Source organism: Arvicola amphibius, chromosome 1, assembly GCF_903992535.2.
Source record: "Arvicola amphibius chromosome 1, mArvAmp1.2, whole genome shotgun sequence".
NCBI classification, from domain to species: Eukaryota; Metazoa; Chordata; class Mammalia; order Rodentia; family Cricetidae; genus Arvicola; species Arvicola amphibius.
The window spans coordinates 108,575,981-108,588,672 of NC_052047.1; the positions used below are offsets into that span (position 1 = coordinate 108,575,981).

General features: G+C 36.9%; 1 protein-coding gene across 1 annotated transcript; it reads right to left on the reverse strand.

The window, feature by feature from the left end:
• Window positions 1-11,291: 11,291 nt before the first annotated feature.
• On the reverse strand, window positions 11,292-12,236 carry LOC119822815 (olfactory receptor 6-like). Its single transcript, XM_038342435.1, has one exon. The coding sequence runs from the start codon at window positions 12,234-12,236 to the stop codon at window positions 11,292-11,294; it is 945 nt and encodes a 314-aa protein (XP_038198363.1).
• Between the last annotated feature and the right edge of the window lie 456 nt (window positions 12,237-12,692).

A 12,692-nucleotide genomic window follows, 5' to 3' on the forward strand; every position in this document is an offset into this window, starting at 1 on the left:
CCAGGGACAACATGGTCTAAGGACATTATTACAATTTGAATAGAGTTAGAACTGGCATAAAATTAAAAATAAAATGAACTAAAGAGAAAAATACTTTTAAGGAAACAGAAATTTCAAAAAAAGACATAACTCAGGAAATGGGATTATTTCTCATTTTCACCATTTTTTAAAGACCCCTCAAACTGACCATAAATTACTTGGTTATTGTATATTGGGATAATGACTATAGTGAATTGGAACTCAAATTTGACTTCTTTCTCCACCAAAAAGGATGATCCTTTAATTAATTTTAGTTGCTTCTCTCAAGAGGTATAAGAGAGGGAGGAAGCACATAGCTTAGCTCTGAACCCCATGAGCAAGGTAGTAAAGGAATGTTTGTAGGTAGATGCATTTAGCATGTCTGATTTTAACATCTCATAGAACACATTATAGAAACATAACAGAAGAGTCTACAAGGAAAACAGACTCAGTGTCTAGAGAGCACCCAAGAAATGCAAACACACTCACCATAGGAACATACAGATAGAAAGTCTGAACTCTATTCCATGAAGTATTGCTTCCTGACATTATAATCTGAAGCGGACCTCAACTGCCTAACCCACTTTATTCACTGGTGGAAAGGGGCTATAGAGCATAATTAGTGGTAAGGAGGATCTAATTATTCCTTGTTTAAGGCCTGGTTTCCCTGGATATTACAAAGAGAAAGTAGGCATGGAGTTTGGTAGCACATACCTTTAATTTCATAGCTCAGGAAACAGAGGTAGGTAGATTTCTGTGAATTCAAAACCAGTGGTCTACAAAGTGAGGTCCAGGAAAGTTGGTGCTAAATAGTGAGACCTACTCTCAGAAACAAACTAAAAAGAAAGAAATAAAAAAATGTAAGATGGAAAGCAGTCAGATTCTTCTGCTTGAAGATTCACTTGAAAGGAGAGAAACAAATCAACATGCAATTATTGTCCAGTGACTGACATTCACAAACATGCAGTGCCAAGTATCTCATTGGAGGAGGACCCACCGTTCCATCTAATAAATAGGACTTACTTATTTAAACCTGGATAGTTGAGCCCTGATGGTTGAAAACTCATACAAGTGAAGAAATAATACTATGATAGTTTAATAAGATTTGATACCATGCACCAATAGGGAAATTGATACAGAATTAATGCAAGTTTGAATCCAGGGTATTTTACGAGTTACAAGACAGTGCCAGGGCTGTGCAACAAGACCCTTCTAAAAAGCAGACAAACAATTTTCAAAAAAAGATGATAGCTAAAATAAAGTACACTTCAGAAAAATGATCATCTAGCTCATCTTTTTGTACATTAAATTCATTTGTTTTACAAATGTTTACTGAGAACCTAATATGGGACAAGCGCTTCCTGTACATTTAAGTGGCTCAGTTAACAAGATAGATAAATCAGGCAGAGTATTCTTCAGTAACATCCTAAGGAAGAAAGCAGGCAGTGGAAAAGTGAATACAGTATGTAGAAGCAATGGGAAAGTTCTATGGAGATATTTAACCAAGACGTAAAAATGAAAAGGAAAACATGAGTGTAGACAGTGACAATAAGTTGATATTTTAAACAGAAAGATAAAGACAAAACTCATTAAACAGTCATTAAGAACATAAAAAGCATTAGCCACGTGGCATCCTGATGAAGAGGTTTTTAGACAAAAGACAGTTCTTTAGTGTGGTGGAAGCAGAGTGAATAGAGAAAGAGATGAGGTCATAGCAGTAAAGAGCAGGAGACCTGACTGCGAGCAGATCCATTGAATCCCTTCTGATGCATGGCTCACATTTGCTATTATTTACTGGACTGGTTTAGGAAGGTTTTGAGGAGTTGGATAGTTAAGAAATCAGAAGCTTAGGCACAGGGTTCACTGAGTGTTAGCATGTGTGAAGACCTGGGTTTCATGCCCAGAACTTAAAAAAAAAAGTCTCAGTAACGTATTGCTTGCTGAATTATTTACTACACATTTGAAAGTCAATCAATTGATCAATCGTGTCACCCTAAAAGTGGCCATCTTGTTCATTACCAATCATACTTCTATGTCTGCTTTAGGACACTGGCTATCTGCTAACCCCGTTTGACTACCTTTACTTCTACTGCCCCCTCTCTACGACAGCTACCTCTCCAGAAACAACAAAGTCTTTTCCTTCTTAAATTGTAATTTTTTTGTTTTTCAAGACAGGGTTTCACTGTAACTTTGATGTCTGTCCTGGAACTCACTCTTGTAGACCATGTTGGCCTCGAACTCACAGAGATCTGCCTGCCTCTGCCTCCCAAATGCTGGGATTAAAGGTGTGCACCACCACGGCTCAGCGTAAATTGTCAATTTTTAGCAAGTGTAGTTGCACACACCTGTAACCATAGCATGCAGTGGACAAGGGAGAGGCATTATGAATCCAAGGTAAACATGGGAAAAAAATCAAACAAGATATTTTCCACTCATTGAACTCACTTTTTACTTTCTCCTGCTATGTGTTTATCCCAGTAGTTGGAAGCAGTTGAGAACTGCCAAGGCATTGCAGCTCTTTAGCAAACAACCCAGAGAAAGAAACAGTCATCTATCTGCAATAAACATCACATTAGAATATCATGTACACTGAGAATACAAGATTGAGACTGATTGTTTTTGTCTGGGGAGCTCAGAAAGCCTTGAAGACTCAGCTTGGACTGCATGAAGCATTGCAAGGTTTTGAAAAGGGAGGTGACTACCAAAGAAAGAAAACCAAAAATGTAAAAGTATAGAGTGAATAAGTGGAAGTGAACAATAGAGTTGGATTTTGATTGGGAATAATAGGGGCAGAGAGAAGAGAGATGAACAAGGAGAAAACTGGAGGGTGATATATGTAGGATTAGTTCTCTGTATACCATCTTAAGAATGAAAAAAAATTAAATTTATGCCCTGGCAATGCTGAAGCATGCATGTGCAGCCTGTATATGGTGGTTCTGTTGAACTTGTCCATATTGGGTTTCATGGTCTAAGCTGACAACAACTGACCAGGTCTCTCCCTCAAGAGGACTTCAGATCTTATTACAGATGATTGTGAGCCATCATGTGGTTGCTGGGAATTGAAGTCGGGACGTTTGGAATAGCAGAGTGCTCTTAATCACTGAGCCATCTTTTCTCACTTATAACAACATAATGACAAATACCTCTTGTCACACTGGTCACATGTGGAAAAGAGTTAAGTCTTGTTTCATAACCTCTAGTATTAGTCCATTATTGTTGAGTTACATGTTTATTTTTAAAGCATTAGTATGACTGTATAGCTTCAAGCATTGCCTAGATTCCTATCTACACTCCGTCACTCTGGTGGAGTATTTGGCTGAGGGACACATGAGTCCTACATTTTCACCTTACTTAATATTCATCATGTTTTTCCACCATGCTTTTACTAACTTCATTTTTCATGATAGCTTCTCGTCACTCCAAGATCGTGTAATCTATAGTGATAACAACAATAATATTTATTGGATGTATCACACAGCAAAATATGAACCATTTCTTTCCTAGATGTTATATCACTTAATTCTCATAACAACGTAATAAGGTGGCTATTACTGGTCCCACGCTATAGGTTAAAGAGTAAATATTATGACTAAATTCACACACACACTACTAGGGGAAGTGATGGAACTATAATGTAAGACTGTAATATAAGAACCTACAGCACTTCTGCTTTATTTTTACTGTATAACAATAACATTTATTCAAAAATTGATCTGTCTTTCAATAGATGTGTCTGTATCCCTTCTTCCATATATCTAATCTCCTCAAATAATTCAGTATCAATAGCCCAGTCTTTTCTATTCTGATCACATATTGATCCTTCATTGTCCTTCAACCTGATGTTAAAATAAAGGAATTTTTATTTTTTCAAGCCCTTTTACCCAAATTATACATCTAAAATATAGCTTCTACACTGAAGCTAAACTTTTAAGTTTTCTTCTTTTTATTTATTCTTCTATTATACAATACATCCTGACTGTAGCCTCCCTCTCTCCATTTCTCCCAGCCTTCACACACATCTCTTGTCTGACCTAGATCCACTGCTCTTTCCCTTCATAAAAGAGAAGGCCTCCCAATGTTATCAACCAAACATGGCAAAACATAATGCAATAAGACTAGGCACAAACCCTCATATCAAGGCTGAATGAGACTACCCATTAGAAGGAAAAGGATCCCGAAAGCAGATAAAAGAGTCAGAGACACCCCAGTACTAATGTTAGGAGTTCCACAAATACCCCAATCTAAACAACCACAATATGTATCCAGAGGATGTAGCCCAGACCCATGTAGGTTCCGTGATTGCTGCTTCACAGTCTGTAAACCCCTACAAGCCCTGTTTAATTGATTCTGTGAACTGTGTTCTTCTGGTGCCCTCAACCCCTCTGGCTTCTTTAATCATTCCTCCACCTCTTCTACAGAGTTCCCAGAGCTCTGCCTAATGTTTAAGAGTGGATCTCTGCATCTGTTTCCAACAGCTGCTAGAGGAAGCCTCTCTGATGATGACTAGGCTAGGCAGAAATTTAGGGGTATAGTAGAATAAAAATTATTTCATTGACTTTCTGGGCTTTTAGGTCAGTTATGTTTTGTTGTACACTAGGTCTCTGGACCATCCAGCTTCTGGTTCCTGTCCAGAGCTTCTATGATCAGTCTAAAGTTCCCATCATCTATATTTGTTTGTTGTGAGAAACTTTCATGTTTATAAAATATTTAAGAACTCCTAACTACTAATGTTCTTCATTAAACACAATCTGAGCCTGTGAATGTGTGCTTCTACAGTACACAGACCTCTGATCCAGCCACAGACTAGCTATGCCCTAATTACTTCTTAACTCTTTGAAAGGCTTTAGTAAGATTGGAATACTGACTCAGAGAAAGTGGCTCACCTGCTAAGTCAAAGAAAAAGAACTGGTATAGGTAATCCAGAAGATGCTCCAGGTTGAGAAATGGGTTTTCCAAAGAAGTTAGAGAAAATGAGATGAGAACTAGAGGAACACTACAAAGGGGGAGGAGTTTATTTACCTGGGGTAGAAGGCAGGATTAATAGGAAAAACAAATTTCCAAGTTTGGACAGAAAACAGTATGCAGAGAATGGCTCTGAGGCCTTACAGATACTGGCAGAATGTCTACTGATTATTTAAGAGAGTACTAAATGCCATTCCTATTTAGTCTGTTGATCTTAAATAAATATGAATGTGAACATGTGCATTAAACCCATCTGTTTCTTTCTATTCTCCTATCATTGCTGTATGTGCCACTTATGATCTAAGTCCTATGTTCCTCTGAATTCTCAAATTCTTTCTTTGCTAGATAACAACACAAGGTTGAACTACTCCTGAGAAGTGTGAAGTTCTTCACTATGTCACTCTTAACAATAGTCTAGTCATACATATTCTTCCTTGTTCCTGAAATTTTTGTAACTCATACCCCTAGGAAAGAGCTTGTTCAAATATCATCTTTGCCAAACCAACCATGGCCATCCACTTCCTTTCCCACACACATCTAGCCTTCCTGCTGTTTTTCATTGCAACCTTTGATTTTGTAACATTTCTCATATTCAAGTATCACATGATAATATTTCATTTTGCTTTCCTATCATTGTAAGATTTATGAACACCAATTTTATCTCATTTTTGACTTACCTTGTTATCTCTATTTTCTGTCGCAGTCCCTGGGTTGTGTTAGATTCTTGATAAGAAAATTAGTTGTGAAATACAATTAATACTGGCTATTTCACCAAACCACACTTCATAGATCCTTTTCTTTGCTGCCCAGATGAAGTAAGTCACATGGTTTGAGTCTAGTTTAGAGATTTTGGTTTAGTTGTCTCCTTACCAGACTGATGGACAGGCATCCATGTGAACACAAACTTTGTGTTTGCTCCTGAAAGTGATTGGAAAACAGAAGGTGACCAAAAAGGAATGAGAGAAAGCAGCACCTTAGCCTGTTTTGATCTTGGAAAGTTGTTTCTCTATAAAGTCAAAGAGTTTCACAGCTGTTTTTTCTTCTCCACAAAAAAGACTACCAGGTCTAGAGTCCAAGAAAATGGTAACTCATTCTGTTATTGATCCTAGGAAAATGAAACATCACTTTAATTTGCATATATCAGAAAAATTTAAATCCAAAATTTGTTCATACTTTTGGGCTTGTTTGATACCACTAGAGCCCAGTATGGGAGAGATTTTCTGTTGATTGTGATTTTTTTCTATCACTGTTTACTGTATTTCCCAGTCCTCTCCCACTCTTGCTCTTGACCTGTTTCTCTGTCAACAATGCCAGGCTGCTTTATATGTTGACTCCTCCCACTGTCTCTCCCAGGCAGAACCTAGAACTGGATAGGTCCCAAGCCTTCATTTTCCTCCCTCTTTGTGATAAAATAACTATGTTTCTTCAATGTGTTACTATTGCTTGAATGAGGATGCAGATGAGGTGATCAAAGCACACATAAAAGAATTTCATAGAAGTTTGATACATATTAGGCTCTCAGTAAATGCAAAGCTCATGTCTACTGCTTTCTTCAAAGCATTAAAAATAAATAATTGTAGCCGGGCGGTGGTGGCGCACGCCTTTAATCCCAGCACTCGGGAGGCAGAGGCAGGCAGATCTCTGTGAGTTCGAGGCCAGCCTGGTCTACAAGACCTAGCTCCAGGACAGGCTCTAAAGCTGCAGAGAAACCCTGTCTCAAAAAACCAAAAATAAAATAAAATAAAATAAATAAAATAAATAAATAAATAATTGTACACAGGGCTAGAAAAGTGAACATCAAGAATAAAGCAAATTTGAGGTGTTGTTTTCTAGGTAGCATAATATTGGCCCTCTTATCTTTTTAAAAGAATTATCTTGGCTCTTCCTTTTAGAAGCTTAGTAACAAGAACATCTGTTCTTAGAGATCCAAGAGGAAAACAAAAAGGAATCCAGAGCAAAGGAGAGTATGAAAGAGGAAAGTAGGAAAGGAAAGTATATATGGAGCAAACAGCTTAGAGTATTTCTGTTCCAATTAGTTTGCAAACTTCACGCTCTCCTCTAATTTAATTTTTTCAACTCTCCTGCTATTTTCAGGATGCTAAGAACTAGAAGGACAGCTATGATTAGATTTTGAATCAAAGAAAAACAACAATAAATATGTTCAGGTCTTTCAGATTCTGAATATTAGGCCAATGGAACAGAAAATAACTTTATGTATTAGATGTGGTCCAGACATAGTCAGAAATGATCCAGACCTGGTCATCAATTAACAAGTTAAGAACACAGATCCTCAAAACTATGTGACAAGATATGCCCCAACCTGTAACCTTATTTCTTCTTATGTCTCTCTTTGAGAACAGCAGGTGGCAAAACTGAAGATTATTACATATTATTCAGCTATTTATTTTCTCAATCTTCTAAATTTTCTTCTATGAGATAAAACTAAGAAAAACTTGTCTGATAAAAATTAGTGGGGTCTTTATAATTGTCATGTAAACATTTTTGTAGTAACTCTATGACAAAAAGCAAAGTTGCGAATTTATTTTCAGAAAAATATAAATATATCAATGTATTCATTGAATCAAACCCTTCATTTTATAACAATTAAAAAATTGATAATTTAAAAGAAAATAATTTAATTGGTAATTTAAAAGAAAATAACTACTATAAGCAGTTATTCATGTGAGGTGCCTATGATATTGTTCTATGTATGCTTACAGAGTTGATTTCCCACCCTTCTTAGGCATATTATAGTTATTAATAACTGAAACATTACTACTCCAGGATATCTCAGATATTTCAGAAACCTTTGAATTATTTATTAATAATTTATTAATGTGCAATTTATTTTCCATAACATTTCTCAGACATTGAGATGAATAACATTGTCTCCATTTTAAATATGAGCTTTCCAATGACAAAGCCATGAAGCCACCTTGGCTTCATCATGAAACCATCCACAAGAATCAGAGACTAATATTGTCACTCATATACCTAATCCAGGGCAAAGTCTTCAGATCTGTAAAAGAGAAACAAAGGTTCAGAGCAAGTAACGATTTTCCTATGGTGCCTGAATCATCAACATTCTAATAGCAACGTCTCCCCTAAGTCAATTAAGTGAAAGGAGAGTATATTACTTACCACATTCCCATGAAAAATGAGAAGAACACTTTGAGTTGAATATCAGAAAATCTTTTGACTCCAGAACACTTATCTCAGCCACAGAAGATAAAGTTTCAGTTACTGATAAATGACGAGAGAATTATAGCTTACCTAATTCACATAAGCTAAGGAAAGCTCCACAACCGACTGCCCCCTGCATGCAATTTATGTGTGAGTCAACACTTCACACAGATTCCACATACACCGAATACCATGTAACATTTGTCATCCTGGGCTTGGCTTGTTTTCATAATGTCTTCAAAGTTCATGTTGTCACATATGACAAGCTCTTCCCTTTCTAAAGGTTGACTTGGTGAATAGATAAGCTTTAGTGATTCAGTTCAGATCAATAACAACATAATTAGTAAACATACATCATGTACCGAAAAATAGTTGAACTATTAGACTGTGTTTCCATTCTCAACAAAAATACAAGTGAGATATCATATATACCTTAATCATTCTGCATTGTGAATCTATGTCAAATCTATTATCCCCTTTAAATTTTTATAATTATAGTTTTCAGTTAAATTGAAACATAATAATAAGTCCCCAAGAAGCATTTAAAGATAAGTGAAAGTTTTAAGCTTTCTAACCTCAGTCTATAAGAACTGTTGAAACAGATATGTAAGATCCAAGATAGTCACATCAGTGATAAAACTAAAAATTTAAACATTTTAGGAAGAATTTAGTATTTTAAACTTAAATATATTCTAGAAATTTTGAAGGTACAGACATGAAGGCAATACAATAAAAATATTACAGATGTTATATATTAAGACAGGGAATGACTCACCATAGGGTTCTTGACAATCAAATGCATATTAATTGGGATTAATTTGGGTAACTGAGCCATATGCAGATGTATAAGAAACTTACAACCTAGAATGAGAAATCATGTTTGCATCCAAATTATTTTCCATAGGATAGAGTACTGCAATCAAGATACCATTAAGTCATTCATACCTAGAACATACCAGAATGAGATTATAAGCATGTTCCACCATGCCCATTTTTTTAACATGGGTTCTAAGAATCAGACTCGGGTCCTCATACTCTTGTAGTCCACACTTTACCAACTGTTCATCCCTAGTCAAAGTATCTTAAGCTCAATATTGACCTGGAATGTTCATACATTCTCCCAATATTTCCCACTTATTCTATACCCAATAGGGTAATTTTAAAAATGGGTTTATTTAGGAGATAGTGAAACTCAGGTATTGATTAAGAGTGTCTGGAACAACATATTTAGAAAATTCTTCCAGAAACCTTACAGTGCAGTGTGTTTACTCTGATAAAATAGCCCAAAAGGAAAAGGTAAGGGGATGTTGTTTCACATATTGTTAAATTCATGTTGTCCAGTGTAAAAATAATTTCCTAAATATTCTCTCTCTCCCTCTCTCTCTCTCTCTCTCTCTCTCTCTCTCTCTCTCTCTCTCTCTCTCTCTCTCTCTCTCCCTCCCTCCCTCCCTCCCTCTCTCTCTCCCTCCCTCCCTCCCTCCCTCTCCATTTCTCCTCCCTCTCCCTCTCCATTTCTTCCTTTCTCACTCCCTCCCTTTCTCCTTTTCCTGCTGACACTCTGACACTTTGCATTGACTATTGAATGAAACCAACAGCCAATAGGTTGAAGTAATCCAATCCATGTGATTGACTCCTCTTTCCTCCTTAAAGTGTACAAAGAAAAAGAAGTTCATAAAACAAAGCATGAAACCGAATGGACAAATAGTGATAAACAGCACATAGGCTTATCATATCAAGCAACATAACAGGCATTGTAGAGATGCAGAAGAAGGAGTTACTTGCCACTCTAGAGGGTCTTGTACTATGGTAGAGAGGTCAAACAAAAACTGAAAATTGAGAACCTGTTAAAAGGTGTTACAAGCATGGCTGACTAGTCAACTCAACTTGCTCCTGCGCTGATATCAGGAACTATTATTCATTTGATAATCAATTTAATAAAAATTTGACAACAATTTTTAAAGTATAAAACAATTGAACAATTGAGCTTACCTCTACAGAAAGAAACATTTGAAGAACAGAGCTAACATAGAAGTGAGTTATAAAATGGTAATTGTTATTATTTAAACCAACAGTATGCTTCATCAATAACTCAGGGCAATTACAAACAGTACAACTGGTACAGCATTGCTATCAGTTATCATTACTTCTCTCTGTGTACATTAATCACTAGATTGTACTTTCTCTTATAGAAATAAATCACTAATGCTAATGTCCTCCAGAGCTACTACTACAGATTAGAGACACAGAGAGAACCTGATTCAATCTATTTTGAGCAAGATTTCCTGGGATCAGACAAAGGCTTTGATATTAATTTAGTTTCTACCATTGACAACTTATTTAACCTTGATGCACTTCATTTTCTCCATTTGTAGCATCAGCCAGCTGACCATAAAGTGCTCTGAGAATCTAATAGCTCATTTTGAGTAAAATACTAGCGACAGCCCCTATATATTATATGTCACTTAGGATAAAATAATTCAAGACACTTTAACTATCCAGTTATAGCATCTTTAAATTATTAAATAATTAAATTATTAAATAATATTAAAAATAAGATTTGGCCCATATTTATTTATTTATTGATCTATTGTTTTTGTCTGTACTATGATTTCTTTACAAATCCAAGTTGGTGAAGTGAAATTGTTAATAAAAGGACCATGACAATTGGTGCGGGAGAATTGTCTGTAATCTGTCAATCATGTTTTAAATAAAACACTGATTGGCCAGACAGGAGGTAAAGGTGGAAAAACCATACAAAAAGTAAAAATGATGTAATAAGAACAGGAGAACTCTGGAAAGGAGGAAGTTGATTCCTCCCACTCCTGCCCAGATCACCAAAGCAGCAGGATGTGATCTACAACCACTAAAAAAAGGTACTGAGCCACATGGCTAACATAGATCAGAAAAATGGGTTAATTAAGATGTGAGAGTTAGCCAGTGAGAGGTTAGAACTAATGGGCCAATCAGCTTTATAACTTATAGAGATCTCTGTGTTATTTCTTTGGGGCTTGCCGGCTGTGGGGTTCTGGGCAGGACAAAAACCCAAACAAGCAGGCCTGGCTCCCCCTCATGTTACAGACAATTCTCAATAATTACACAAGCAAAGTCTTTTTCTTAAGGCAAGGAGATCAGCTAAGCACAAAGCACTGACCACCTCCCAAGGTCTTCTTGATAGCATTCTTGACTTCCTGGTTCCTTAGGCAGTAGATGAAAGGATTCAGCATGGGTGTAAGGACTGCATACACAGCAGAAATGAGCTTGTTGGAATTAAAAGATGCAATAGCTCTGGGTCGGACATACATGAAAATCATGGCTGTGTAATATATTATGACCACAGTGAGGTGAGAGGCACAAGTAGAGAAGGCTTTCTTTCTTCCCTGAGTGGAGGGTATGCGCAGAATGGTGGACACTATGTAGATATAGGAGAGCACAGTGGTAATAAGTGGGAAGACAAGGATGACAATAGCCAAAGCAAAGTCTACTAACTCAGCTGTGGACATGTCTTTGCAAGCCAATTTAAGGATTGGTGAGATATCACAGAAAAAGTGGTTCATGACATTAGAGCCACAGAAAGCAACATGTGAAATGAAATAAACCTTGACAACAGAGACCATGAAACCACTAAAATAGGAAAGGGCCATCAGCTGTATAGAGTACACTGTGGTCATAATGACTGGATATCGGAGAGGGTGGCAGATGGCCACATAGCGGTCATAGGCCATAGCTGCCAGGAGCACACACTCTGTGCAGGCAAGTGAGATGAAGAAATAGAGCTGGGTCATGCAGCCTGTGAAGGAGATGTGCCGTCTCTGCAGGAGGAATCCATCCAGCATCTTCGGGACTGTGACAGAGACGTACCATATCTCTAGAAAGGACATGCTACTTAGGAAATAGTACATAGGCTTATGGAGGGAGCCAGTTGCCCAGACAGTGAACATAATTACAAGATTCTCTGCTATAATCAACATATAGATAACAAGGAAAAGGAAGAATAGGAGAACCTGTAGCCAAGGGGCTGTAGGGAAGCCTATCAGGATGAACTCACTGACCAGAGTAATGTTCATGTCCAGCATGATCAAAGGTCGTAGGAGATGTTGAAGCCTTCTGTGGCAACACCACAAATAAGGTCACTATCTAGGGCAGCACACAAAAACTGAGTTAGTAATTCACTCTTCTTGTGAATAAGATTCATAATAAAATTTATATTAATACTTTCTTCTTCAATGTGATAAAATAATTTCCATCAAAATACTATTTTGAAAATTTTTTCCAGAATCAAAAGTTCACTTTTGCCACTCCCCATATACTAACAGACCTTGGAAGAATCTTGTCTGTCCCTGAGTTTCCCCCTACTTTCAGGTATGACTGGGGTCATGTTGCTTATATACCAGACCGGCTTTCATATCTCAGCAAAGTTACTTTCTCAGCAGACAAAAGCTATTACAGAAATCCATAATTGTTCAAAACACAAAAGAAAGTGGTTGTGTAGTACCCAATCCCAGTTCATACATCTACATTGCAGCCTCTAC

What these genes read in the sequence shown, in the direction of transcription:
- LOC119822815 (XM_038342435.1), bottom strand. Translation starts at nt 12,236, where the DNA reads ATGCTGGACATGAACATTACTCTGGTCAGTGAGTTCATCCTGATAGGC.